The sequence below is a fragment of the Pteropus vampyrus genome, unplaced genomic scaffold (assembly GCF_000151845.1).
Source record: "Pteropus vampyrus isolate Shadow unplaced genomic scaffold, Pvam_2.0 Scaffold633, whole genome shotgun sequence".
NCBI classification, from domain to species: Eukaryota; Metazoa; Chordata; class Mammalia; order Chiroptera; family Pteropodidae; genus Pteropus; species Pteropus vampyrus.
Genome location: NW_011889414.1, coordinates 607,730 through 635,360, shown reverse-complemented (window position 1 = coordinate 635,360; position 27,631 = coordinate 607,730). Strand labels below are relative to the sequence as shown.

Genomic DNA, 27,631 nt, shown 5'->3' with positions numbered 1-27,631 from the left:
CTTCCTAGGAGGAGAAGCACATCTCAGACATTGCTCAGCCCAAGAAATCAGCTGAAGCTATCAACAGCTCACCTGATTTGTGAGTCCTAGGACCAGCTTCAGCTTTCAGGCAAATTCTTTGAACTCTTATCAGGAAAGGCACAAAATTGCAAGGGTGGCCAAGTCATGTGTTTATTTGTTTCTCCTGATCAGTATGATAATCAACTGGGCATTTACCATCTTGAGAACAAAAATATTCAGATCATATGACAAGTATCCAAGTAACTATGTTCTGATGGTAACATGTATACTGAATGATGAATTCCTAGTCTTTGAACAAGTCCCCATACCCTCTTCCAGTAGAGGTTGAAAGGGGCAGGGGGAAAGAAATAATGACCTCTGGAGAAGAAAGACAAAAAAGTTCCCAATGCACCGCTGAGGAGGAAGATTTATTAGGATTGGCCTCCTAATAAGGGAAATAGAGACTGTTTCTCAGACGTCTACGGAGTCTCAGCCTGCTCCTCCTGATCAACAAGATAACTGAATGCTGCCTCCTCTGGGGATCCCATAAGCTCCTCCTTTCCACCTGCTCTAGGCAGCTCACTTTCTGTTTGGAAGGCCTTTCCACTCTTGTCACTTACTGAAATCTTTCTAGATGCTACTCTTCCTCAAGGTCCTGTCACTTGGTCACAACTAATTGCTCTCTCCGTGTGCTCCAATTGCCCTGTACCTCTTTCAGACACAGACTCATTCTGTTTGGTGATGCTTTGTATACAGATATCTGTGTGTCCTTAGTCCCTTGGGGACACCCTTTGGAAGAGAAAACACTTGCCTCTAGGGAGTTTCCAGACTAAAAGGCACTGACACACACGTATGTGCAGCACACACAGAAAAACAATACCAGTGGGATAAGTTCTGAAAATTTGGTGAAATACTATCAAGTAAATTATTTCATTGTTAATTAGAGCCACCTTCAAGAGAAGGGACATTTCACACCCGGTTTTGATAGGCAGGTGAGGCTATCTTTGGCCTGAAAAGAGTCAACACTTACTCCTAGAGCATATCATATTCAAAAGAGTGGACAAAATGCCAGGATACTTGAGTTGTCTTCCCAACTCCCCGGTGGTGATTTCGTCTCTGAGGAATAGAAATAATTTGCCACCTAGGAGCCTGTGGGTGAATGAAAGAGAATGAAGATTCCGGTGAACTGTTTTTTTTTTTTTTTTTGCAAGGAAACAGGCGCTAAGCAAAGGCACGGTAACCTGGAGAAAGAAACCGGCTGGGAGTTCCTCAGCTTCACAGGAAGCCACGTGTGGGTCTGGTTCTCCTGCTTCCTTACTCTTTACAACGCCTCAGCATCACTGACTCCGTTTGGGAGCTTACCACAAAGCTGTGATCCAGGGCCAGAAAAGTCAAGTACCGGGTTAAATCCAAGACCTGAGGGCACTCCCAGCCCCTTCAGTGGTCAAGTGCTCCGCGGGGTTGCCCGGCAACTAAATGCTACTGAGGGTCAGATGGGTGCGTGGGATGATTAAGAAAAAGTACCAGGGTCGAGGACAAGAAAAACATACAGTGGGCGGGTCTTTTTGTCTGCGCTTTATAATTTACATCATCTTTCAAACTGTGGCTGCGTTTCCAGGAACGGTGTTGTATTTATCTTGGCTTCCGACTACATTGGGAACATTTTCTACACGCAGCAGGCGCGTCCCTCCTGCCCTCTCCCTTGCTTCCCTTAGCCGTCTTCCCCGATCCTGAAGCAACTCAGAGTAAACTCAGGGTACTGGCCCTTTAAACGCCAGAGGCCGACAGAGCTAAAACTGACGTGGAACCAAGAGTAAGTGGCGTCAAACCCATGGTAGAAGGAGGCGTTCATCTTGGAACCGGGCAAGGAGTTTTTCCGTTTGGGGCTGTATACGTGTAATATGATGATAGGAAAGTATCTGCTTTTGTCTTTAATTGCTTTCCAAGATCCTCGGGATGGCTCAACTCTGGAACGACGGATGTAGTTTAAAATAACACTTTTGTCCGCACGCTTCTGCCCATATTAAAAATGGCCGCCGCCGCCTTCCGCAACGATAGTTGCTTTGCGAACAAGATTCGTGCGGAAACAGTGGGTAGGAAAATGCAGTGGGGTGGAGCAGAGGTTGCTTCATATAGGGTCACCGGAGTTCCGAAGGTGGCTCAAGTTTGAGTTGTTGGGGTTTGCTCTGATTAGTGTGGGGACACCCAGCCTGTGGGGAGCGGCCACTCCTTAGTGCAGAGGCTTCAGGACTTTGTGTCCTGCTTGAGCGTTCGCTCAGGAGGCGGCAGAGCGGGCCCCCCTGGCTTGTCACCATGTGGGCCTTCCCGGAGTTGACGATGCCTCTGCTGGTGAATTTGATGGGCTCGGTGCTGGGATTTGTGGCCACACTTACTCTCATCCCCGCCTTCCGTGGCCACTTCATTGCAGCGCGCCTCTGTGGCCAAGACCTCAACAAATCCGGACGGCAGCAGATGTGAGCGGTGGCACACGGGTCCCGGGCAGGGGACAAGGGCTGAGGCAGGGCTGGGCACGGCAGGGGCTGGACTGGGATGCTTGACTGCGCGCGGACATGCAGCGCCAACCCAGCAGACAGACCCTTGGGAGGTGAAGGGCAGAATTGGGGAAGGGATAGGTGGGGGGAGAGAGAGAACTTTGGCGTGCATTAGGGACTCCAGCAGTGGTGCCCTCCCTCCACCCCAAATAAGATTACTATAATGCTTACACTAGTGAGTGACCACGCCCCCTTTCCTCTTTCCCTTTCACCCCTCTTGCTGCTGGGCCACAGCCCAGAGTCCCAGGGAGTGATCAGCGGTGCTGTTTTCCTTATCATCCTCTTCTGCTTCATCCCTTTCCCTTTCCTGAACTGCTTTGTGGAGGAGCAGTGTAAAGCCTTCCCCCACCATGAAGTAAGTAGCTACCTGAGAGAGTTGGGGTCTTTTGGGTTTGCGGGGAGGGGCTAAGAATCGAAGAAAGACAGGAATTCCTGAAAGGAATAATGAAGTGGAAGTAGGTTTTGAGTCCTGATTTGCCCGATCCTCTCCCAGTTCGTGGCCCTGATAGGTGCTCTCCTTGCCATCTGCTGCATGATTTTCCTGGGCTTTGCGGATGATGTACTGAATCTACGCTGGCGCCATAAGCTGCTGCTTCCCACAGCTGCCTCACTACCTCTCCTCATGGTCTATTTCACCAACTTTGGCAACACGACCATTGTGGTACCCAAGCCTTTCCGGCCAATTCTTGGCCTGCATTTGGACTTGGGTGAGTAGCCCCGCTACTACTGCCCCTATGTTCTCTACTTCAGGGCACCCTTACTCGCTGAGATATCCAGCAGAGCATCCTTCCTGGTGCTCCATTTTCTCCTCCAAGTGTCTCTGTTTTGACCTTGTGTCTTCTCAGATCCTTTCTGTTGGCCCTTCATCCTATCCTCCGTCATCACCACTTTTCTTGGAAGAATATCCTTAAATCCTCATTCTGTAGGTGGCATTACTTCTTTTCTTACTGTTTTCTCTCAGGGATCCTGTACTATGTCTACATGGGGTTGCTGGCAGTGTTCTGTACCAATGCTATCAATATCCTAGCAGGAATTAATGGCCTTGAGGCTGGCCAATCACTAGTCATTTCTGCTTCCATCATCATCTTCAACCTGGTGGAGCTGGAAGGTATGTGGGATTGAGGGTAGGTCGAGAAAGAAGTCTGAGTGTTAAGGGAGTTGCCTGATATCTGGCTTTGGGGAATTAGGGGGAAAAAAGCAATATGTTAATTATAGAAGATAGGGAAGGTATATTTATTTTGCAAATAACAACTAAGATTTATTAAATATGAGAAAGAAAAACACAAGTCCTGTCATTTATAGCTAGATCGGCACTAATAGATAGGTCATGGTCTTCTCCTATTGAACATAAACAGTTTCACAGAATCCCTAAATCACTCTCTGACATTGATAAAGACAAAAACCAGACCCCTCTATAATGATATCTGAGCACAGACAAAACTACAACACTGTGTACCCCACAAAAATGACCAAGATCCCCCTCTTCTGGTTAACATGAGTGATTGCTGCTTCCTTCTAACAACTCAGTTCCTCCCACTTCATAGATAAAAATTAAGATGCTGAGTCATAGAATTATTCCTGTTGACAGTCTAGGGCAAAACCTCCTTGCATCATCCCCAGAATTGTTTAAAACAAATCTTATAACAAGTCCTCCTAACACCCCCTTACTGAGGCATCCCAAGGTTCCCCATGGTATGTGGTTTCCAAAGTCTCCCTTGTTGCAAGTTAGTAAATCCAGCTTTCATTACAGGTGTGTTCTGGTGGTCTTTGGTTGATGGACATCAATAAGTGTTTATTAAAGCTAAGCACTTTTCAAACATTTTCATTTAAACTTTGTAACAGTTCTATATGTCAGATATTATCAGCTATATTTTACAGATGAGGAAACTCAGGCTTAGAGAAGTATTGTGTCATGATCAAGGTCACATAGGAAGTAAAGCTCGTATTCAAACCTACATCTGACCAATCTAAACCATTTTAAAACAATAACTAGTTTGGGAAGCATTCATGAAAGAGGTGGAATGTTGACAATTGCTTGGGTGACATAAAAGGGGTAGTGAGTTCCTGAATGATTTGGAAGAGGTAGACAGTACAGCTTGGGATATAACTTAGAGGCAAACAAAGATAGGACCAGGGTATGCAGAGGAAGTGGCTATTCAATTTTTCCTTCTTTGTTTTTCCTCCTTCTTCCAAAGGTGATTATCGGGATGACCATGTCTTTTCCCTCTACTTCATGATACCCTTTTTTTTCACCACCTTGGGATTGCTCTACCATAACTGGTAAGTAGGCCTGTGGATAGGAGGACAGCTATTTGAACATGTGGCAAGTATGGTCCTGATCATGACCCAACTCCTGATGGAGAGGCTAACCTAAACCTGTGCATACTCATGTTGAGTGTTTTCTGAGTCTTTGGTTGGCAGTATTCTTAAATTGCTCTCTACCCATCAGTGGTTGGTGACAAGTACTACGGAGCCCCAGGAATAGATGAATTCAGGACCTTGGGTTCTGAAGAACTACTGGGAGAATTGGAGGGAGTCTCCTCTGAGCCAGAACTAGAGTCAGGGGTAGTCCAGTGCCCAGGGTGTGTTATGTGAGAGAAAAGATTGGTAATGCTTCTTGCCATTGGCTCAGATCCTCTCCCCCACGCAGGTACCCATCACGGGTGTTTGTGGGAGATACCTTCTGTTACTTTGCTGGCATGACCTTTGCCGTGGTGGGCATCTTGGGACATTTCAGCAAGACCATGCTACTCTTCTTCATGCCCCAGGTGTTCAACTTCCTCTACTCACTGCCTCAGCTCCTGCACATCATTCCTTGCCCTCGTCACCGTGTGCCCAGGTAGCTGCTTTGGGATTTAAAGGGAAATTATAGCTTTTTCATTTGGGATTCATAAAGCCAGCCTTACACATTTGCTCTGCAAAGGGAGTGGACCCAAAGAAGGGCTGTTTCCCTTTGGTAAGCCCTTTATAAATTAAGAGCACATTTACTTACATAATTTCATTTAATGTTCACAACAACTCTGATCACACAGTAGTAAGCAGCAGAGCCAGAAATAGATCTCAAGTTGTTGGACTCCACATTTGGTGCTCTTCCTATTAAATAACTACTCTGAGGAGAGTTCTTTAAGTAGTAGCCCAGTCACATAAAGCTCTCTTCCTCCTGCAGACTCAATACCAACACAGGCAAACTGGAGATGAGCTATTCCAAGTTCAAGACCAAGAGCCTGTCTTTCTTGGGCACCTTTATTCTAAAGGTAACAGGGGAACAAGGAGGTAAGGCTCTAGGTCACCATCCTGAATTCAGGAAATGGGGAACCTAGGCCTACATCAGATTCAAGGGGATTCTGAAAGCATTAAGCAGATTCCCGTTCCTGAAGCATAGGTATTAACTGAAGTTCTCTCCACCTCCGGCCCTTCCAGGTAGCAGAGAGCTTCCAACTAGTGACAGTGCACCAGAGTGAGAATGAGGATGGTGCCTTCACTGAATGTAACAACATGACCCTCATCAACTTGCTACTTAAAGTGTTTGGGCCCATGCACGAGAGAAACCTCACACTGCTCCTGCTGCTGCTACAGGTGCGGTTGGGGATGAGGTTTATCACTCTTTGTCTCTCTTTCTCCATGGTTTTTACTCTAGTCTCTTTTTTATTTTTGCAGATCTTGGGCAGTGCTGTCACCTTCTCCATTCGATACCAGCTTGTCCGACTCTTCTATGATGTCTGAGTTCCTGGATCATTGCCCTTTTCTTCATAGTCTCCAGGGTTTCTGACTCAGGACAACCTCATTCTAGACTAAGACTGCCTCTCAGCCCAGGCCTCTCTCACCCTCCATTCTCCATAGAATTTCCATTCCCCTGTGATTATTGACATACTGGGCCTTTCTTGCCCTCGAATGACTGTTGATTGGACTTTGCCTATGATTTTCTTCAACTTGCCACTCTCCCTATCCATCCTGTCTTTGGAGCCTAAGGTGGGATACTGCATCTGTTATGCAGTTTTCCACAACTCTGACTTTCAAGGACTAGGTTGGGCCTGGTGATAGGGACACAGGCTCAAAGATGACTTGAATTTGACTATAAATTAAGTATTCTAATTAGTAAAAGCAGAAAAGGTGTGTGTGTGTGTGCGTGTGTGTATGTGTGTGTGTGTGTGTGGGGGGGGGGGTGCCGCAGGTGCTCCCAGTGGTGACAATAAAGTGTTGTCTTTTTCTTGTTTCTGTAGGTATGTTTCCTATATGGGCATTTTAGGGTAGATTGGGAGGGTTAGTGGAGGCACCTCCTTCAAGAAGATGCCTATCTCTCTGACCCATCCTTTTCCTTTTAGTACATCAAGCCCCTTCTAGCAAGAAGTGAGCAGGAAGAACAGACCAGACAGACCATGTTGAAAAAATATTGAAATCCTGATACTTCAGGTGGCATGGAGGGCCATAAGATTGGAGTATGGAATCAAAATTTCAGGGGGTCTCATTTCTTCCCTTTTTCACGCTCCTTTTGTCGGACAGGAGTGACCAGACCTGGAAGGGGAGTCAGAGGTAGTTGTAGTGTTGACCCTCTTCCTTTAAAAATTTCAGGCCGACACGGATTTCCCAGAGGCTCTTGAGGTGGCTTCTTTTACTACTCTGTTTTCTGGTTTAGGTCGCCGGCTGTAGGGTTTAAATCTCGCGCGCTTCACGTGGATTGGCTACATGAGGGAAGGGTTGGCTGGCTGTATGCCACCACTCCTCCTCACTATTTTCCCCGGGCAAAAGGTTTTCAAATTCAGCCAATCGGCGGGCGCGCTTTTCCAGCCGAGGCGCGTCACCAAAGGGTTAACTTTAACCAACCAGAGGCGGCTTTAGAGAAAAGAGCCAATCAAAAGGGCGCGGAGGTGTGCCCTGGGGGCTTATAAGGGCGACCCCTGGGCGCGCGCGGCACTGTCGGACTGCAGCGAGCGGCTGTGTTTTGGTTCCTTTTTAAGTGCTCCTCGCGGTTTTTCTACCTCGCGCAGCATGTCGGGCCGCGGCAAGACTGGCGGCAAGGCCCGCGCCAAGGCAAAGTCGCGCTCGTCACGCGCTGGCCTGCAGTTCCCAGTAGGCCGCGTACACCGGCTGCTGCGGAAGGGCCACTACGCCGAGCGGGTGGGCGCCGGCGCGCCGGTCTATCTGGCGGCGGTACTCGAGTACCTCACCGCAGAGATCCTGGAGCTGGCGGGCAACGCGGCCCGCGACAACAAGAAGACGCGCATCATCCCCCGCCACCTGCAACTGGCCATCCGCAACGACGAGGAGCTCAACAAGCTGCTGGGCGGCGTGACGATCGCCCAGGGAGGCGTCCTGCCTAACATCCAGGCCGTCCTGCTGCCCAAGAAAACCAGCGCCACCGTGGGGCCGAAGGCGCCGGCGGGCGGCAAGAAGGCCACCCAGGCCTCTCAGGAGTACTGAGGGGTGCCCGTACTGCCCCCGGCCGCCGAGCCCTCCCCGTGCCACCACAAAGGCCCTTTTAAGGGCCACCACAGCCCTCACGGAAAGAGCTGAGCCGCGGCGGTCGGCCGTCTCCCTCCCCTCAGCCCGCCGCCACTGGCCGCCCCTCCCCCGCGCGGGCTCGCGGGTCCTGGCTCCTGTCCTCCGTCAGTGAGCGGCCGATGGACGCCGCTCGGCCTGGTCCCAGTAGTCTCCGGCTCTGTGACTCGGCCGCCCTGCCCTCCGAATGGCTGACGGGCTGTGGTAAGGCCGCGGCACCTTCTGGAAGGCCAGACCTGCCGCTCTGACGTAGGGCTGAGGTGAGCGGCCGCGGCCCGGAAGGTGAGTCGCCGGCGGAGCCCCTCAGCGCGCCCCGCGCGTCTGCTGCTTCTCCAGCTCGGTGCTTAGGCCGCGACCTCAGACATGACTGTTGACTTCCAGGCTTTGGTGGGGGAAGACATTAATTCTTAAACTCGTTCGGGTGCCCCCTTTGCTGCCAGACCCCAGGCCTTTCCCATCCGCTCCCTCCATCTTCATTCTGGGCCTGTGCGGCGCCGCCGGGACACACTGTAACGTGCAGACCTTTCCCCGCAGATGCGTGCCTCCCGGGAAGATGGTGGGGCGGCAGAGGGGGCGCCAAGGCCTCCTTGGGGGTTCGGACGGGCGGTGCGGACCGCGGGGCTTGTGCGTGCGGGCCCCTGCAGCTGACGCGCAGCCGGGCCTCACCAATCCGCCCACTGCCCCTCCAGCCAACCCAGCACCTGTATAGATACCAGCACAATCCGGCAGCCCCCGTCTGGACCTAGCCTCCGCTGGCTTCTGAACTGAACTGGAATTTAGCAGCTAACCCATCTAAGACTAGTACCTTGGGTATTGGGTAGTTTCAGATGGACTAATTTTGTTTATTAAAAGATTGTTTTTTAAAAATGAGTCGCTGTTTTCATTTTGCCGAAAATGTGGGATAGATGACTTTGTCAACTCCTGAGGTAGTGGGGGTTAGGGGGACTATGATAAAAGCTTCTGGTTAACTGGAGAGGGGCAAGCTATAAGATTTTAAGGTTATGGCTCACTCGGTGTTCCCTGGGAGACAATTTGCTCTATTAGAAGAGAAGTGAGAACTACTGAGCCAGAAAACAGGAGTGTTCCAGAAGAACTTTGGACAGAGGTCCCAGCCTCCAAAATAAGGAGTAAAGGGTTTTATATTCTTATCTTTACTGAAACCCTACCACCCCACCCCCCCCGCCAAAAAAAATCTTAAGAGTTGGTTTATTAGTAGAGCTGGTTACATTCAAAGGAGGCTTAGACTCTTAAGATGAAGCCCCCACCTACTGAGAAGAAAAGGCAGTCCCTGGAAGTCTCTGACTCTGCAGTTCAATCCTCTGGGGTAATTACTCCCCGGTTAACTGTGAGAATGGAGCAATAAGAGTTGGGATGTAGGTACTGGACAGCAGCAACTCTGTGCCTCATAGACCAGTTAGTGGGCATCATTAAGCTGCCGTGCAACGTCCAAGATGTTCTTGGCTCCTTTGTTCAGCAACAAGTTGGCCAGGCTGATGCCCAGGTTCTCAGCAGCCAGCTGGGCTACTCGTGGAATGTTCTGGGCAGTGATGCCCACCAGCTGTGGATCATCTTCAGGGCCATCTTCATGCTGGGTAAGAACATAAGATTTGGTAAGCACAAAACGGGGAGGTAAGGCAGACTTGTTTCTTACCCTCTCCCCCACCCTCCAGCCTTGGCACCTGGGCAGGGACAGCAATGGTGGCCTGCATGGTCTCTTGCATGCTATCTGATCCATCCAGACTCCAGACTCCTCCAGTCAGGTACAGCTGGGAAAGAAAACAGTTGCCTCAGCATATTCTGAGGGAACTGCTCAGAAACCTGGGCTCTTTTTGCTGGCAACTAGGGATGCCCTCCCATCCATCTTCCCTGCTTACTTGCCCATCCTTCATAGCTGTATGCACTGCTACTGGCACACTGCAGCCTCCTTCCTGCAATGAAAAGTTCTCCCTGTGAGGGCCAGAGACCCTTAATATTACCTTGTGACCAGAGCCCTCAGAAATCCATAGGCTTGTGAGGACATAACTGAAAAGGAGGCTAGAGACTCAGACCTGGGTCCTCTATACACAACTTTCAAAACTGAGTTGTCACTAAATACAAAGCATTAATTTGAGAAATCTCCCCACTATCCTTCCCAACTCCCCACCCTTCCACAGTTGGAGCACAAGACCTACCAGGTGCCTCAGGAAGGCCCGTTCAGCAATGCAGCAGAGCAGAGTCTCAGGATCATGCAATATACCCACCAGATCCAAGATATCCTGGTCCTTGGCTCGGACTTCCACACCCAGGGCCCCCTAATGAAAAACAGCCTAAGACATCAGGTCTAAATTTTCTCTGACCAATGGAGCTAAGCATGAGAACCAGCCCACCTCCACCTGCTCCCCAAGGCCTTTTGGTACAAAAGCTTCCCAAGGCCCCTCCCTAGGAATATTTATGCTGCGGTAAGCAGATGCAGAAAGTATGACCAGCTTCTTGGTTGAGAACAAAGGGGCATATCAATATGGCTTCCCTGGTCAAGCATACCTGACCTACAGCATACATGCATTCCTCAGGGTGCAGGATCTGTGGGAGCAGAAGAGGCAGAAGGGTGGAGATGGGGATACCTAAAAGCACACAGCAGTGAAATGGGGCTTCATTATCACATAGAAAGCCTGCACAGAGGGAGTCTGGCCTCTGATCCCCAATCTTCCTAGCCTGGGACTTGTTTCCAGCTTGTAGAGTTGGAGGCAAGGTGTTCGACAAGAGCATATAGCAGGAAGGGGATAAAAATTCATTGGGGAGGGAACAGGGGCAGCCCTTACCTGCCCCACCCGGTTCTGCCAGCCCATGCGCTGCAGGCCAGCTGCAGCCAAGATGATGGCACTGAACTCCTGCTGCTCATCCAGCTTTCGAAGCCTTGTGTTGAGGTTTCCCCGCTGTGAAGAGATGCTAAGGACCATGAACATTGTTCCTTCTGCCTGAAACATTCTCCTAGCTGGATAACTTCTCATCTTTCAGTTCTCAGCTTAACAGTAACAGCTAACACCGCATACTTACTACATGCCAGATACTATTCTAAAGTGTTTTACATATGTTAACTCATTTAATTTTCACAGAAACTGAGGTAGGTTTTATTATCTCCACTTTACAGATGATGAAAATGATGCAGAGAGGTTAAAAAACTTGCCCAAGGTTACAAGATCTCTAAGAAGCCTTCCTTGGCCCCCAAATCTGTGTTTAGATGGTCCAGTTGAAGCTTCCAGAGAAATCTCTACTTTGCTCATTGGAGCACTTAACACATACTATTTTCATTTCACAAAACATACTACATATTCATTGTAAAAAGTCAAATATAGAATATAAAATTAAAATGGAAGCACTCTCCAACCTCCCCTCCACCCCCCTAAAGTAATCAATGTTGAGTATCACTTTGTATTATCAATGCCTGTTTGTCTTATCTCCAAAACAAAATGTAAACTCTGTGTAAGCAGGAACAATGTTGATCTTGCTCACCATTATCCCCAGTGCCAGGCACTTAACCTAGAGCTGAGAAAACATGAAGCAATATGAATGGATGAATGAGTAGATGACTGGGAGGATAGATACCCCACTTACTGCCCCCATGGACCACTGCCTCGAGAAGCCCCTTCCACTCTCAAGACTCCCAGGGCCCCCTGGACCTCATCTTCTTCCTGGGCTCCTGCCCTCTCCCTCCTCTAAAAGGATACAATACTCTTGAACTCCAGATGTGGGAATTTTCTCTGCAGCTGGGCTGCTCTCCGCAGGGAGCTGGTTCCCACCACACTGCTCAGAGAGGTTTAAAATGAGATTTAACACTAGGCAGGCACCATTCCTTTTTTCCTCCTTCCAACCCTCCATCTTCTGTGCACATACCACCAAGATGCATATCCAGGCCCTACTCACCTCTTCTCTGGCAAGGTTTCTAGGGTCTTTCCAACAAATCTGGGGTGAAAGACAACAGCATCGCAGGGGTTCTCTCGTCTGGGGATGGAGGGAAGGTAAGAGAATGAGGGAGAGATCTCAGTTCAGGTCACTTCCAGTCTCTTAACAGCCAACTAACTGACATTTTCTGAGTTTTCTGCCATGCCTGATACTCCTCAGGGCAAGGAAGACAGCCCTAGAGGTGGAGGGCCAAGTCTCAAAGGGAAAAGCCAAAGTTACTATGCTGCCTACCCACCCCTTGGCCCTGACTCACAGGACACTTACTTGCAGATGGCTCCAATGGTGAAGCCCGGAGGAAGCACAGTGGGCAGGTCCTTCAGGGAGTGAACGACCAGATCTACTCTAGAGATTGGGATGGGGTTAAGGAGAGGGGGTCTGGGCAGATGGCCCCCACCCCTTTTGCACCTATCCTTGCCTCTACCAAAGTGGTAGAGTCTGGAACAGTTCGGGAAGTAGGCCTCTCTGAGAGACCTCAGAACCCTGAGACCTGCTCCCTTTCTCCCCAACCTCCTACCCCTTCCCCCAGTCAATCTTGTACTATAGGCAGCCAGATGGCTCAGAACTAGGTCACTCTCTTTTTCTGATGCCTGAAAAACACATATGACTCCCTCTCTAGCCTGTACAAGGGTTTAAGACCAGCAGCCTAGCTGATATTGAAGTCTGATGTATACCGGGGTCCTAGCAAGAGGCTGGGAAGGCCCACCCTTTCCTGTCTTTCACTTACTCATTCTTCTCCAGTGCATGTTCCAGCTCCTTGGTAAATAGGCTCTTTTCTCCAATCTGCCAGGCAAAAAAGAGCTTCAGAATCAGTCTCTTGGGGGAAGGAAAGAGGAGGGGGCCAAGGACTGTGGGGGAAATATTGTTACCTTAGAGAGTGCAGTATCAAGAATCTTGTCCCCTGTGGTGGACATAGCAACTGAGGAGAGAGTCAATCAGTCAGGTGCTCATAAAAAGAATTTATTGATCCCTTACTGAACCCAGCACTGTGATAAGATTCAAAGTAGACGGAGGCACATAAGCTCTAGTCCCTACCCTTTGGGAATGTATGATCTAGCAGGAAGACCAGACACCCTCATAAAAAGACCCAAAGCAGATGTTAATGCCAGGCTAGCCCACGTAATCAGAGCTGGAGGTATGCAAAGGTGGAAAGGGCCCTCCGAACTGGAGACAGCTAAGAAGAACTCTTGGAGGTGATGGGACCAGGTTTTGGTCCTAGGCAAAGCCAGAAAAGTTGTGTACTCCCCTCCAGTGGGTAAGAGCTTCCCCTTAGCTTCCATTCCTGTCCAGAATACTCACTGATATCAAACTGCAGGCCTGGGTATAATGCTTTCAGCGTTGCTACCACACTGTCCGTCTGTATGCGAGCCAGCTGAAGGCAGAAATTCAGATTAGTCCTGTCCTTTCCTGGCCACTGCCTTGAGCTCAGGCTCTCATAAGGTCAAGGCAATCCTGAAGGTATTAGAATTCAGAGAGGGGGTTGAACGCTCACCTAGGAAGGAGAGAGGGGTCTGGCCTAGAAGTCCTTTGCACCCCAATGACTTTTCCCAGGCCTAGGGACTATCTCACTACAGAATGCAATCTGCTATTCTGCATGAATTTAACACCCAGCTGCCCCACTTCCTCCAACCCCAAGCTGCTGGGAACTAACCTTTTGAGCCCCCTAACTTGTAATACTGTGAGCACAGAACTCTTCCGACAAACCTCATCCTTCTAGTACCTGCACTCACCTGGCTCTTGCGGGTACCCACACGAATCACTCTCATCTTTGGGCTGTTTTCTTCCTGCAAAAAGATGTCCCCAGGTCACAGTCCCCTCTGTTCCTTGGGTTCCTCAAGAACCAGAGGAAAAAGAGGAACTTGGGTTCCTCTTTTTCAAGAACCAGAATCACAGTTGAGCCCTGGAGTAGGGAAATATTCCAAGACTGATCCCTTTACTTTCCTCGGTACTTTCTGCCCTCCTCACAGATTCAGAAAAGCAGAGACCAAAGGAAAGCAATAATAGGACCTGCTGTTGCTGTTGCTGCAATAACCAGGACACTGAGTCCTGAAGCCCGCCCTAGCCAGGTGGGTAAAGAGATAAGGCCCATCAGCCTAGCCACAGAAAGGGTGGGGCCTGCAGCAGGCAGGGGCAAGGCAACTAGGGCCACAGAGGGGAACTTACGCTGAGTCACTGAGGACAAGTTCAGCATCCACAACACAGCAGGCACTCAAGAAAGCTTCAGTGCCACCTACATGCTAAGAGATACCGAACAGCTGCCACTCTATGAATCCCCTAATCTGGCTGGAATGATACGTAAAGGACTGGGGTCAACAGATCAGATGGATAATACTGCTCAGCCTCTTGGCTGTGACCTTGAGCACAGCATCCCATCAGTACATACTTATTCGTCTATAAAATGAAGAGGTTTAAATTGAAGTATCTTCTGCCTTTGATGTTCTATAAGACTAAGAGGCTGAGCTGTCTAACGTCCATTCACTTAGAGTTCTGCCTCTGGTTTCACCAACGAGAAAATATTGGGATGTCAGAGATCAAGACCTCAAAGGGACCAAGTCAAGAACTTTGAGGACTCTTCCTCCTGCCAGGATAACTTGGACAAAGGTGTTCAGTACCAAACAGGTAGAACTGGGTTCTTCAGTCTGAGGTCCTATTTCTTTCTAGATCTGACAGTAGTCACTGTAGATAATGTCGACTTTCCCTGTTCTGGGATCTTTATCCCATGGAGCTCTTTTGCAGGCAGGCATCTGAGGAGGAGGTGACAGTGGGTTGCGCTTGGTTTATTCCATTGCTATCACTTTCCTAGTAAACAAACCCTGTGGGACTTTGAACAAATTAGGCTAGGCTTACAATGCTAAACATAGCCACCAAAATTCTGGGCTACAGGGAGCACACAGAAAGGAATCTAAGGTCCCAGAAACTGCTAGGTTCAAACAATCCCTTAATTACATTGATTCTGCACAGCATATTCAAGTCAAATTGTTCCATCAAAAAATTATTTATTGAGCATGTATATGCTAGAGGTATTGCTTTTAATCTTCATAACCACGTAGTAGGTAGACATCTCTGGGATACGTCCTAGAAGCAAAGGCTTCCCCTTAGCTTCCATTCCTGTCCAGAATACTCACTGATATCAAACTGCAGGCCTGGGTATAATGCTTTCAGCGTTGCTACCACACTGTCCGTCTGTATGCGAGCCAGCTGAAGGCAGAAATTCAGATTAGTCCTGTCCTTTCCTGGCCACTGCCTTGAGCTCAGGCTCTCATAAGGTCAAGGCAATCCTGAAGGTATTAGAATTCAGAGAGGGGGTTGAACGCTCACCTAGGAAGGAGAGAGGGGTCTGGCCTAGAAGTCCTTTGCACCCCAATGACTTTTCCCAGGCCTAGGGACTATCTCACTACAGAATGCAATCTGGCTCTGAGGGGTGATACAGCTAATAATGGGCATAGAGCTGGAGCTAGAATCCAGATCTTCCTACTGCTAGTCTAGTATTCAGGAATGTCTACAATGGCAAAGAATCTCTCTTCTTACCAGCAGGCTGGACAAGGGGAGATAAGCAGCTGCCACATCTCTTTATCTCAGGCTGGCAGTGGCCTCCAACGGCTCTGTAATTTGCAACTGCACAAGCCCAGAGCCCGGGTGGCAGGCTAGGACTAGGAAGACTCAAGGGTGGTCCCACCCCCACAGTAGTAACCCAGTGTTGTGCTTCAGCTGGGGACGGGATTTCGAGAGTAGGCTGGGGCTGGATGACCGCTAAAATGAAAAAAGGGGAGAAGGAGCCCTTCTAAGATGTTTGCGTATAGTTCAGAGACTTGGCAAGCTCTCTGGATCTGAAGTGGAACACCTTCCCAAGCTGGCTGAATCCTGCCTCGTGTGAAAAGATCCCGGGGAATAGCACCCTGACTTCTGTAGACAACTTTCCTGGGCTGGGTCACTAAATCTAGAGCTGTGGACGCCAGTTTTGGCGGTATCCCACACAGATTCCCGCAAGGGTGGGGGCTCCGTTCAAGACAATCCCTCCACTCTTAACCCTGTCCTCACCCATGAGAGGTGATGTACCCTGTCCTTTCTAAGAGCAACCCTGATACTGGCCCTTTAAAAACTGTTCGGACACAAACAAACAAGTAAGTTAGTAAGTAAGTAAATAAATAAATAAATAATAAAAAGACGGACAGTCGCTCTCTGACCAATAGACAACAGAAGGTGGTAACCTGGGGCCAATTGTTGTACCGCTAGTCCGGAAAACCGAAATTGCGAGGGTCACCAGCGCAGGACTCACCGCCGCTGCGGCCGCGTTGTCGTTACTAGACATGGCTGTTTGGAAATCCAGGGATTGGGGGGCGGGGGCGGCTGCCGCCAAGGCCCCAGGATCTGGGGAAGCCGTGGGCACCCGCTGGCGGGCACCAGGGCCACGCGCGATTGAGCTCCTGCAGCGGCTTCAGACTCCCGACTCGGGGCTGGGCCCTTCGTCACTTCCGGTGCACGCCCCCACAGGGGAGGTGCCTCTCTCCCGCCAGGAATTAGATCGCGACAGAGATGTAGCCCTTGGATTACCGCCCCTACTCCATCAGGCCATTGTCGGAGATGGCAATGCTTGTCCTTGTCTTTCTGGTTTGAGACCCAGATTTATTACCTACTCATCTCTACTTTCACCTACACCTAGTTCTGAGCCAGGAATACTGATCTTATCAGTGGCTAAAACATGGTCCCCAAATTAACTCGCAAAGTAAACTTTGCAGTCCCCTATACAAAGAATTGGACACCCATTGGTTCCTTATGCCTTCATAATAGCCATAGAAGAAAGGTGTCATAATTCCTAATGTACAGATAGATAAACTGAGGTTCTGAGAAGGTAAGAGTTGTTCTAAGTCAGGGATTCAAATTCAGGTCAGCTGATCCAAAAGAGATGGTCATTAAGCTAAAGTTAGCCTCAAGAAGGAAAAACACATTAACCCTAAAATGCTGCGTTGAAAGTAAATGATCCTTAAACAACTTACCATGCCCCCTAGGCTGGAATCAACATCAACAAATGAGTGCTCAGGAAGCTAATCATCCAGAATTCTACATCTTTACCTCCTTAGCTGTGGCACAAGCTAGTTCGAATTTAGCTCTGCTACAAACCTGAAGTAGGCAATATTTCTATTTTTAAAATGTGTTAACTGGTTCAGAGATTAAAGGTCATGCCTAAAAACATAACTATGAGCAGGAGTGCCAAACACACGGAAAAAGTGCTTTACCCACTAACACTACTAATAACCATGTATTGAGCACTTGTGGACTAATCACTATACAAAGAACTGGACACCCATTGGTTCCTTAGGCTTTCATAATAGCCATAGAAGAAAGGTGTCATAATTCCTAATATATAGATAAACTGAGTTTCTGAGAAGGTAAGAGTTGTTCTAAGTCAAGGATTCAAATTCAGGTCAGCTGATCCAAAGTTTGCACTCTTAGCCACTACCAAACTAGTGTACTTTGCCTCTTCTAAATATTATCTAAACCACAATGTCCAAGTTGCTTTCTTCAATTAACCCCATAGGAGCACTTTCTGACAGGCAATATAACCCAAACTACATGCAGCCACCAGCAACTTGAAAGAGGGAAAAAAATGTTTCAATAAATGCCCTTTTATCCCACTTATCATCTGGTACTGAATACAGCAAGACGCCAGCCTACCCATTACGAAGGCAGAGTTAAGCCCAAGGCTCCCCATCAGAAGCTGCCTTCTGCCTGAATACTTTGTACAATTGAGAGCCACAGAGACTAGCCAGACTAAAGAGCAGGAACTGTCTGAGGGCCTCAGTCCAGGCTGCTCTTGGAGCTCAGGCATTAGGTCTTTTAAGGTTCTTCAGTAGAGTGAACTCTACTAGATGCCACAGGCTCTACCCACTACTGGAATGAAGTCAGATCAATACGACCTTTAAGAAGCTTTGTAAGGAGGTTACATGGAACTCTAGGAGCGCAGAGGAAGAGAAATACATTTTTCTTACAGTTACAAATCACCAAGAAGTCCCCAGAGTAAATCCTTCAACCCTGAAATTATATTCTTTTATTTATAGACTCTGGGAGCAAGGACCCAAGCACAGCCTGGTGCTCTTGGATAGAGAATAGAGCAGCTACTGTCCAAACTCAAGAGATTGCTGAGGTGCCCTCCCCCGATGGTCTGAAATGATCCACACTGCTCGAAAAGTCAACAGGAAGAATAGCAGGCTGGCCAAAGGAGGAGGCAGGAAAAGAAAGTCCTCTTTTGTCCCAAAGGCTATGGCATCAGATGAGAGTGGAGTCCTGGGCATGTCTGCCTGATTCCTGTGCAACAGCCCTGCCTCTGTCCTCCTGTATCCCTACTGCTGTGCCTCTACTATTGCACCCCTTCCACAAGCTGCTTAAGTGCCCCTCCTGGAGTGCATGAGCAGGTCCCGCTGCAGCCCAGACTCCAGGCTCGCAGACAGTCGGGCTGTGGGAGGGTCAGTCAGCAGAGTTAATTTGTTGAAAACACCTCGGCCAAAATAGTCAGCAATCACAGAGAAGCTGTCATTGGAGCACTTGAGCTGCAGGAAAAGAGGAGAGAAGTAGGAATTAGAACTGAAGTGCTCATTTCCTCAAATGAAAACAGAAAAGCCCTGCAGTACTCTCTGTGAGTGGGTAGTCATCTACCCCAGTCTTTCCCACCTGGTGCTGGAACTGATCATGGAGATCTCGTTTCTGTTCCTGGGCTCGGATCATATCCATGACCTTTCTGTTTTCAGGGAGACAGGTGGGGCAGTCGGCATCACTTTCTGAGTAACTTTCAAAGCAGTGTTGGTGAAAGGAGTGGCCACAGAGAAAGTGGACTGAGGGCAACTCCAAGGCACTATTACAGATGCTGCACTTGGTCTTCTGGAAAATCTTCGGACTACAGGCAAGGGAGACCAGAAAAGAGTGGCAAACAGTGAGGGCAGGGCCAAGAGCAAAGTGGAGAAAGGGTTGGGTGTCAATAAGGAGAGAGAAGTCCCTCTTAAGGGACTATAAGGCCCTGCTCTTCTTCCTACCTACAAGGGGTCAAATGAGGACAACAGCATTAGGCCTGCAGTAAGTCTCATTATGCTCACTGTAAGTCCAATTAACCCAAGGGGATATTTTTCTCTTTCAGCTTTTACAATTGCCACAAAATTGTCTTTCAGATTTTTACTCAGATATGACCCTTTCATTGAAGCCTTTCCGGAATACCTTATAAATATTCTGTGTCTCTGTCTATCTATCTATCTGTCTGTCTGTCTGTCTGTCTCTCTCTCTCACACACACACTCATCCTACTCCCCTTCCTCAATTTTCTCCTGAGAACTTACCACCATCTAACATACTACAATATTTTGCCCATTTAATGTGTTCACTGTCTTTATCTACCTTTACAATGTAAGCTCCATGAAGGCAGGGCTCTTTGTGTTGTTAAGAATAGTGCTTGGGACATAATAGGGGCTCAGTAAATATTTGTGGAATGAACTGTTCTTTAATTAAAGTATTTTACAATGTTAAGGGCAGATAAGACTTAAGAGCAGGCATTAATGTCTACTATACATACTTATAAAGTACCCACTTTCTGTATTTTCTAAAGCAAAGTTTTTACTTCTGAATAGTTTCTAACCACAACTTAGATGTATTTAGAAAATTTAAAACATAGGCATGTACAGAAAGAAAACTACCTGCTACAATATCCTCCAAAGCCTAATAAATAATGATCAATGTAATAAATCATTCTTTGGAATTCCTCCATTAAAACAGATCTTTAAGCATGAAATGCTCAAACATACTCCATATTATCTTTTGTCTATAAAAAGTATTTAATGACATCCTGTGAAGAACAGAGTTAGCCCTTGGACCCCTCCACATATCAAGATGCCAAGTACCTCTCCTTGAGCTCCTGGATCTCCTGGCGGATGCGGGTGGTCTCCTCTCGGTACCGCCGCACCCGGAGCTCATCCTGTGCAATCTGCTGGCTCTGTTTCTGCAGTTTTTGGACCAGGTAGTCTCGGATAACAGACAAAGTGGCTGTGGAGTTGTGGGCCAGGGTCTGCACCACTGAGATTGGGAGCCAAGAGGAAACAAAACAATGAACCATCCTCTGGACACAGTCGAAGGGCCCATCCCAGGGCCCCTGACTGTCAGCGGCTGGCATCCACCTACCCACCCTGTCCTCCCAAGCACCTAGAAGGGGTGGCATGAGGTTCTTGTTCTCAATATGCTTGAGCACAGCTGCCACATACTCCTTGCAGTCCTCTTCCTTGCGGGCAAAGTAGCTGAGTGCTTGTTCCCACAGGGAGGGCTCCTGCTCCCCATGGCGCTCACACACAGCGATCACCTGCCGATACTGCTCATGCTGCATGTGGTAGTGCATAATCTGCTGATACCTGCGGCCAAGGAAAGGCACAACTCAGTGGCTGTCCCTGGAAAAATACTTGGATTTTTCCCCCTTCCCTGAAATTCCCCAAACTCTTACAGCTTCCCCTGCTCATAGAGGTAAAGGACCCCATCCTGGAAGTCATGCATCTGGCAAAGGACCAAGGCCTTGTCAAAGACGTCGCAGAAGCGGCCACTCTTCAGCAGGGAGATGGCCTCTGCATGAAGTTTCTCTTTTACCTAGGGAAGGAGAGTAGAGCTGTTGGACATAAGGGGAAAAAGTCACAAGGCCTCTTGGGACAAGGCAAGTCAGCTGTCTCTTCCCCTCAGTCCAAATGCCTCTTCATTAAGGACCATTTAGCCCCCAACAGTGAGGTGTTAATGGTATAAAGCAGGGGTCCCCAACCCCTGAACCACAGACCAGTACCGGTTCATGGCCTGTTAGGAAATGGGTCACATAGCAGGAGATGAGTGGTGGGGGAGCGAGCGAAGCTTCATCTGTATTTGCAGCCACTCCCCAGCACTAGCATCACATCCTCAGCTCCATCTCAGATCAACAGCTATTGGATTCTCATAGGAGCACCTGTCCCTGGTGCCAAAAATGTTGGGGACCACTGGTAAAGAATGCAGCAAAAAGTAACCACAAAAGATGGAAGAACTGTTTTTTCTCCAGCACCTCCTACAGTTTTTGCCAGGCCTCACCTGTGGATCCTTCTCATGGGCCCAGTTCTGAAGTCGTAGCTCAAGGAGCGTATCATAGATGCCCTGTGGTGAGTCAGGCTGTACTTCACTCATGTGCTCTAGGAAAGCTTTCAACTCTCGAGGGTTGTTGGCAAAGATGGGGATGAACTCCTCCGAGTTGGCCTAACTTAGCAAGGGATGAGAGAGGAGGCCAAGTAAGTGGGCTTGATACCCATAAGACCCCTAAGGTGATCCCTGCTGTCCTATAGCCATTCTCCCTGAGGCCTCACCCTGCAGCCTGAAGCCTCTCTGTCACCTCGGCCTTCAAGGCTGGGTTGATAGTCGGTACAAAGTCCCTTCAGCAACTGGGTCATCTGCTCTGGTATATGGTGCATGAGGATCTTGCCATAGCGTTTCATGTTGCTCTCTGCCTGCTCAAAAGGCAGCTTGCCAATGTATCTGAGGGCTTCCTGATAATTCTGTGAGGAGGTAAAGGGTAGATTAAGCACATGCTCCTGACTCGCCCACTAGGAAGCACTGTCATCATTCTGAGGTGTCCTAGAAAAAGAACAGAACTCTGAGTCAAGAGTCTCCCTTACCTTGATATCTTCTAGCTGAATCTTCAAGTACCACTCATGATGTGCATGGTTCTCGGCCAAATAGAGGGCATGAGAGTAGTAGCCAGCTTGCCGGAGGACCTTGATGGCTATCTCCACATCAAAGTGGACTTCACTCTCACTCTTTGTCTGCCAGGGAACATTAGATAGAATTATTCAGAGAGGCTGTGGTTGGGGAAGAGAAAGGAAACATGCATCTAATTCTAAGACTAGATTCTTAAGATAATAATAAAGTCCATGCTTTTAAAATATGTTATCCTGTCTCTCAGAAAGTTTCTAAGAACCAAAGTCTTCCTTTGCCCCTACTATTAGAGGGATTCCTCTGGGACAAATGGCTCCCCCAATGTTACTTCCTTGAGCTTAGATACCATGGGAAGTTCTGGCATCATAAAACAAGAGGGGAGACAGGAGAGAACTAGTGGGAAAGGCTACTCATCTTTCTCAGTTTATAGACCAGAGGGTCCTAGTCCCAGGTAAGGTCAGCTCTTTCCTCTCTCTACATCCTGCTGAATGAAGAAGGGCAAGCCCTAGTAGAGCCACCTCATGCTCAGTGGGGCCCTCAAGAAATCCCCTACTACCAACACCACGCTGCACCTTGATGAACTCCTCTAGCTTCGAGCTGTCCTTGAGCTTGGTATAGCAGTTGAGTAGCAGGGTGGTGTGGTCAGCATTGGCCAGGGATTGCCGGTGCAAGGTCTGCAAGTAGGCAGTCAGGTTGTGGATACGCTGGGCATCCAGAAACTTGCGGATCACATATGATGGCTCCAACTTTCCAATGGTTCTAGGGAGACACATGTATCAAGTAGCATCTGGATCAGTGTACTTCTCAAACTTTAACATATGTAGGAATCACTTGCAGATCTTAAAATGGAAACTGTTTCAGTAGGTCTGGAGTGAGGCCTGAGAGTCTGCATGTCTAACAAAGTCCCAGGTGATACTTATGTTACTAGACTGTGGACCACATGAATATCAAGGCTCCAGAGCACTGGTTCTTAAAGCTAGTTGAACACAGGAATTCGAGAGAGGTTGAGAAAGAAGGTAGACAGGTTCCTATAATCCTTTATTAGGGCAGAAAATCCCAAGAATTAATACCAAGGAAAAAAAAGTGGAAGCAAGAGATGAATACCTTTCCCTTTAAAGACAGTTCAAAATGAATGTTAACAAAGATCAAGCTAAAGTTTAAAATAATAGGTATTCATCCTCAATCGAATACTAGTTATGTAATATTTGACCCTAAACATTCCCTTTCCAATAAGGTATATTGCCTTCTCACTCAAGGCATCACAGTTTCTACAAATAAAAAGGATAGTTCCTGGTGGAGTCTACCCTGTCCCCCAAGCACAGATTTTAAGCTATCTGGCTGCCTGTCCCTGCATTCAGAGCTACATCTTACAGTGCCTCCAGACTGACCGAATATACTGCTGGACAGCCCCATCATGGTTGCCCTTGCTGTAGAGATGGTCCCCGTACTGCATGAAGATCTGGGCCAACCCATCACTGTCCAGATGCTGGCTCTTGGCCAGGTTAATCGCCATCTCAAATAGGTTCTTCCTAAACAGCATCTGGAAAGGAAGAGAGATTAGAAAGTTGGGAAAAGTAGTCCTAAGTAGACAACTTCCCAGAATGCACCCACAACACAAAAGCCAGACAGTCCTGAAGTTTCGATTGCCTAGATCCTAGACAGGGTAAGACCTCTCAGATACCCCCAAGATCAACATCACCTCACCTCATAAGGTTCTCTGCAGACAGATAGGGAACTGAAAGTGGGCTCAGGCTTCCTGACATTACTTCCCTCTAAAGCCTCATCCCAAGCCATTTATCTTGTAATTCTACCCTAAGGGAGCTGAGTAACGCTATGACCCAAAGGGAAGGAAACACTCTAGCCAAGGTGACTTGGGGAGCCTGTTTATAGGTATATCTGCATGCTGTGGCCAGCTCTGGGAACCTGGTGGCCTTGCCTCCAATTTGGTCTGTGTGTCCTTCTCCTGCAGTGCGTGGACCCGCCCATCCCGCGTCAGCACGTACAGAGAGCCCCACTCAGCAAGCACATCCACTACATCCTCAAAGACAGCACTATAGGCTATGAACTTGTTGCATAGGTCATAGATGTTGAGAATCTGCTTGTCGGAGCTCTGTGAGTCCCTGCTGGTAAACTCTGACCTGTGTGGGAAAGAAAAAGCACCCGATATTTGTACCCCCACTGCCTAAGCTCCCCTTTATTTCCTTTCTCATGACAACTTTGGTGCTGCCCATTCCACCCAGAACAAATTACCTCTTTGGCATCTCTAGCAGCTCATCCCATAACATGCAGCATTGTGCTGGCAGTTGTAGGAAGAGAACATATAGAGCTGATCTTACTCTTTAAGATCCTATACTTAACACAGGCAACAGATTAGAAAATTAAGTTCAAACATCCACTCGTTTAACAAATAATTAGCTCCTGGTATATATAAATCACTATGCTTAGTACTAAATGAAAATAAGCTAACATCTAACAGGAATTAATTCCATTATGCAGAAGACCCTGCAGCCCCTCTCAGGTGGCTCAGAGTAAAAATGCTGGGTCCTGCATGTCCCAATTTCTCTACTACTCACTCCTTTGTTCTTATGCCCCAGTTATTTTTGACTGAAGGGTACAAAACCAATACCAGGTCCAAAATTTCCTGGAGCATTCTAGTGTACCAGTGCTGCTCAGTAAATGTCTCCAGCAAAAACACATTTTTCAGTAAAAACATTATAACTGAGTCTAGATGTAAGCACAATTTACATAAAACCAAAGTAGGAAATCGACAGGATCCAGACATTAGGGTTTTAAAATCAGGTTAATTCTAGGGAACAAGTCCAACCCTCTCCTTTTCCCTTCTCCCTGGAGTCCTTACTTGGGAGAAAGCTTCCGGTCACGGGACACAATGACAAGGTATCCTCTAAACCAATGAGCAATAAGTTTATGGCCCTCGAAGGCAAAGCAGGGCCCACGTTCATCAGGCTGGTACAAGTAGACACACTCATCCCCCGCCACTATGAACTGCAGGTCTTGAGAAGGGTCGCTTAGGGCTGAGCAACGCAGGCCACAACCATGGGTATCCAACTCCACACGAGGGTAGTCCTTTCCAGAAACTATATAGGACTGTAAGAAGTAAGAAAGGGGTTAACAGGCTCCCTTTGAAGAGGTGGCATTTAAACTTTCCCAAAGATATTCTCATTCTCACACTAACTTTCTTTTTAACTCTTAGCACTCTCAAGAGTTTCCCTGGCTGTTTGCCTTCTCCATTAATCATCACCCATCTACTAAATATAAAAGCAAGGACCACATTTCCCTCCTCTGAACATACTACCTACTACAGGAATTCTCCAAGTACGAGAAATGCAATAACCTTTTACTGTTTGTTCCTGAGAGTAGGCTGTTATAAATTAGGATCACCAGGACCCAGAGAAGTAAAGCAACTTGTCCAATGTCATTTAACAAGTTAGCTGGGAAAAAAATTCAAATCTTTTACCACAAGCCAGAGTCCCTTTCATAACTCTAACTCAGTCTCTTAAGTGAAGAAATAAAGTATTAAGCTGAGCAAATGATTCAAGCCTTTATGATGAAAAATGTAAGAATCCTACTTCTCTCATCAGTTAGTTCCTTACCCTAGCCCTCTGAGCAATAGAGAAGCCTCTTCTGTTTGCCCCTAACAGTGGAGGCTCTGGTCATACCTGAACGTTCTCTGTTGTCACAACAAACAAGTGAGTGGTCTTTCCGGCTTGGCGAAAGGCCAGTCCAGTAATAGGATAGTTGCCCTTGTGTAAAATCTGGGTCTTGCTATGCCGGTCCCGAGTGATGTCTCCTTTGTTCAATGTAACGCTGCCATCTGTGAAACCTATAGGACAGCAGAAAATAGCACTTCATTGAGGATGGAAGGTCAGGAAGCACGGAGGGAGAAAAAGACCATTTGAAGCACTCATTAGAAGTGACAAGCTTTCTTTTCACATCTAACTTCTCTGATGGTTAACATGAAGACAAGTATTCATGACTCATATTCAAAGAAAAATACTAAATGCTTTCCCATTCCAAACTTTTACTATCTCAGAATAAAGTGGTCTCATTAAAACAATGAAGACGAGTTGCAGAAGCAACTCTGAAGAATATCTAGAAAGAATCTTGGAGTTTTAGCTTTGCCTTCTTTCTGCTTACCAATGGCCATAAAATTGAGATTTTCGTGGACAGTCAAACAAGACACAACAGTTGGCTCCGTTCCTGGAATAGCAGGAAAGATTCGAGTACAGAGTGGATTGCCACCATCTCTCTTCTCCAGGTTCCAGATCTTTACCTGTGGGCATACCTCAGATGTGTGAATGCTAGTCACCCTCCAACAAACAACCATTCTCAAGCTTCTGGGTCTTTCCTGTTTCCTTTCTAGAACTCACCAGAGGGTTGATGCCCTCTTCATCCTCACCAACAGATGCCAGAATATTGTGCTGCTTCAGTTGGTACAGGTGTGTCACCCGTAGCTTGTAGGCTTGGAAGCCTGTAAGCTGCAGAGAGCGGGGCAAGAACCAGATTTGGCCTTCCATATGTGCAGAGTAGTCAAGGAGCCTCTTTTCCAAGGAGAGATACTTGCATTTAGACCAGAACCCAGATAACAACTAACATACAGACAGCTCTTTAAATTTTTCAAGGATTTTCCCACATATTATCTCCTGGAACTCCCCATCTTATAAAGAGTGAAAAGGCCAGAGATTAGTGGCAGTAATAAGAACAATGCAACAAACTCCTGGTCTCATTTACCTCCTCACCCATAGTATTGGGCAGGGAAGATAATGAGACCTTACCTTATATAGTCTTCTTTTAAAGCCAACTTGCATTCTTTCTTTTGATCTTAAAAGATCTTAAAATAGCCCTGCCAAATTGGTATTTTATACCCCATTTACAGATTTAAAAAAAAAAAAAATTTGAAGCCCGGAGAGGTTAAATGACTTGCCCAGGATTACTCAATTGGCAACAAGTTAGAGAACTGACTTCCTTCTTTCTCCCCTCAGACAGAAGGAACACTAGGCGCCCATCTAAAGAAAAGTGGCACGTAACACCAACCCCTCTGACGGACTGATTCTATCCCAGCTGGGTCTCTTCAGGGATCCAGGGAGGGAAGAGACAGCTCCAGAGGAAGGATATCGCCAAAGACTACGCTCCCTCGGCCTGAGTCGCAAACAGTGATGCCAGGAGGGAGACAAAGGAACTTGGAAGCAGCAGGTCCAGAGGTAGGCGTGGCCCCGGGAGTGGCCCCATCGTTGCCCAACGGTTCCTTCACCAGCTCCTTGTCGAAGAAAACGAAGCGCCGCCACTGCAGGTAGGCTGCCATCTTGGCCAAAGGCCCCGAGCCTCTGGGACAGAGGTCACGTGAGAAGAGCCTGTGGGTCATGTGACCTGGCGATTTCCTGGTGCCTGGGTGCACAGGCGCTCTTGAGTGAGGGTGGCTTCTTCCGGCTGCTGGGAGAGTAAGTGAGGCCTCGTGAAGTGGGTTCCCTCGCCCGCCGCTTGCTCCGCGGTTTGCGATTTTGCCGGATTTGTAACTGCGCTGGTTAAAATGCTTTTAAGAGCTGGGCCCTTCACCTCTTTGAGTATCGGTTTCATCCTTTATTAAATGCGCGGGCATTGAGGGATCAAGATGAGGAATGTCACGCGCTTTGTGAATTGTAACCTACTGTGCCTAAGTGAGCTATGTTCTGATAGCACAGCACTGTTTTGATGCTTAAATAAACTAATGGTATGAAACTGGTTTTCCAGCTGTAGGAGAGGAGAAATAAAATTAGAAGTTTGGGTCTGCCACCATAGAGAGACTGAACCATAGCGTCTCATGTTCGTTTTCTGTGTCCCTCTGTCAGAGTGTGTGGCTTGTAAAAGACACTTAAAACATGTTTCTTATCTAAGTTGATAAATACTGATAGGGTGGGAACTCCCATAAGGAGAACAGCAAAAAGTCTGGAAGTGAAAGCTCTG

General features: G+C 47.8%; 4 protein-coding genes across 9 annotated transcripts; 2 read left to right on the top strand and 2 right to left on the bottom strand.

Moving 5' to 3' along the window:
• The first annotated feature begins 2,088 nt into the window (after positions 1 to 2,088).
• On the top strand, positions 2,089 to 6,765 carry DPAGT1 (dolichyl-phosphate N-acetylglucosaminephosphotransferase 1). Of its 2 annotated transcripts, none has more exons than XM_011384900.2 (9): positions 2,089 to 2,474; positions 2,787 to 2,907; positions 3,046 to 3,259; positions 3,514 to 3,660; positions 4,748 to 4,832; positions 5,203 to 5,391; positions 5,719 to 5,806; positions 5,973 to 6,128; positions 6,210 to 6,765. In XM_011384900.2, the coding sequence occupies exons 1-9, from the start codon at positions 2,314 to 2,316 to the stop codon at positions 6,273 to 6,275; spliced, it is 1,227 nt and encodes a 408-aa protein (XP_011383202.1). In that variant the 5' UTR covers positions 2,089 to 2,313; the 3' UTR covers positions 6,276 to 6,765. The 2 variants fall into 2 exon arrangements, with proteins under 2 accessions (XP_011383202.1, XP_023381629.1); XM_023525861.1 differs by having other exon boundaries at positions 2,096 to 2,474; positions 3,583 to 3,660.
• A 683-nt stretch (positions 6,766 to 7,448) lies between these two features.
• On the top strand, positions 7,449 to 8,916 carry LOC105308856 (histone H2AX). The gene has a single exon (XM_011384895.2). The coding sequence runs from the start codon at positions 7,539 to 7,541 to the stop codon at positions 7,968 to 7,970; it is 432 nt and encodes a 143-aa protein (XP_011383197.1). The 5' UTR covers positions 7,449 to 7,538; the 3' UTR covers positions 7,971 to 8,916.
• A 337-nt stretch (positions 8,917 to 9,253) lies between these two features.
• HMBS (hydroxymethylbilane synthase) lies at positions 9,254 to 16,478 on the bottom strand. Of its 4 annotated transcripts, XM_023525863.1 has the most exons (15): positions 16,261 to 16,354; positions 15,110 to 15,182; positions 13,715 to 13,768; positions 13,284 to 13,356; positions 12,854 to 12,903; positions 12,712 to 12,767; positions 12,252 to 12,329; positions 11,949 to 12,026; positions 11,753 to 11,828; positions 10,847 to 10,960; positions 10,569 to 10,607; positions 10,220 to 10,339; positions 9,923 to 9,976; positions 9,728 to 9,814; positions 9,254 to 9,636 (listed from the first exon to the last, which is right to left on the bottom strand). In XM_023525863.1, exons 3-15 carry the CDS (start codon positions 13,748 to 13,750, stop codon positions 9,463 to 9,465), a joined length of 1,035 nt encoding a protein of 344 aa, XP_023381631.1. In that variant the 5' UTR covers positions 13,751 to 13,768; positions 15,110 to 15,182; positions 16,261 to 16,354; the 3' UTR covers positions 9,254 to 9,462. The 4 variants fall into 4 exon arrangements, with proteins under 4 accessions (XP_023381631.1, XP_011383199.1, XP_023381630.1 ...); XM_011384897.2 differs by lacking the exon at positions 15,110 to 15,182 and having other exon boundaries at positions 16,261 to 16,478; XM_023525862.1 differs by lacking the exon at positions 15,110 to 15,182 and having other exon boundaries at positions 16,193 to 16,331.
• On the bottom strand, positions 9,258 to 27,051 carry VPS11 (VPS11, CORVET/HOPS core subunit). Of its 2 annotated transcripts, XM_011384899.2 has the most exons (27): positions 26,807 to 27,051; positions 26,062 to 26,210; positions 25,829 to 25,964; positions 25,351 to 25,514; positions 24,531 to 24,778; positions 23,610 to 23,811; positions 23,062 to 23,213; positions 22,246 to 22,432; positions 21,634 to 21,780; positions 21,325 to 21,513; positions 21,056 to 21,217; positions 20,454 to 20,593; positions 20,162 to 20,364; positions 19,864 to 20,035; positions 18,651 to 18,873; positions 16,261 to 18,529; positions 13,715 to 13,768; positions 13,284 to 13,356; positions 12,854 to 12,903; positions 12,252 to 12,767; positions 11,949 to 12,026; positions 11,753 to 11,828; positions 10,847 to 10,960; positions 10,569 to 10,607; positions 10,220 to 10,339; positions 9,728 to 9,976; positions 9,258 to 9,636 (listed from the first exon to the last, which is right to left on the bottom strand). In XM_011384899.2, exons 1-16 carry the CDS (start codon positions 26,991 to 26,993, stop codon positions 18,365 to 18,367), a joined length of 2,826 nt encoding a protein of 941 aa, XP_011383201.1. In that variant the 5' UTR covers positions 26,994 to 27,051; the 3' UTR covers positions 9,258 to 9,636; positions 9,728 to 9,976; positions 10,220 to 10,339; positions 10,569 to 10,607; positions 10,847 to 10,960; positions 11,753 to 11,828; positions 11,949 to 12,026; positions 12,252 to 12,767; positions 12,854 to 12,903; positions 13,284 to 13,356; positions 13,715 to 13,768; positions 16,261 to 18,364. The 2 variants fall into 2 exon arrangements, with proteins under 2 accessions (XP_011383201.1, XP_011383200.1); XM_011384898.2 differs by lacking the exons at positions 9,258 to 9,636; positions 9,728 to 9,976; positions 10,220 to 10,339; ... (6 more) ...; positions 13,284 to 13,356; positions 13,715 to 13,768 and having other exon boundaries at positions 18,001 to 18,529; positions 19,864 to 20,364; positions 26,807 to 27,036.
• Positions 27,052 to 27,631: the final 580 nt, after the last annotated feature.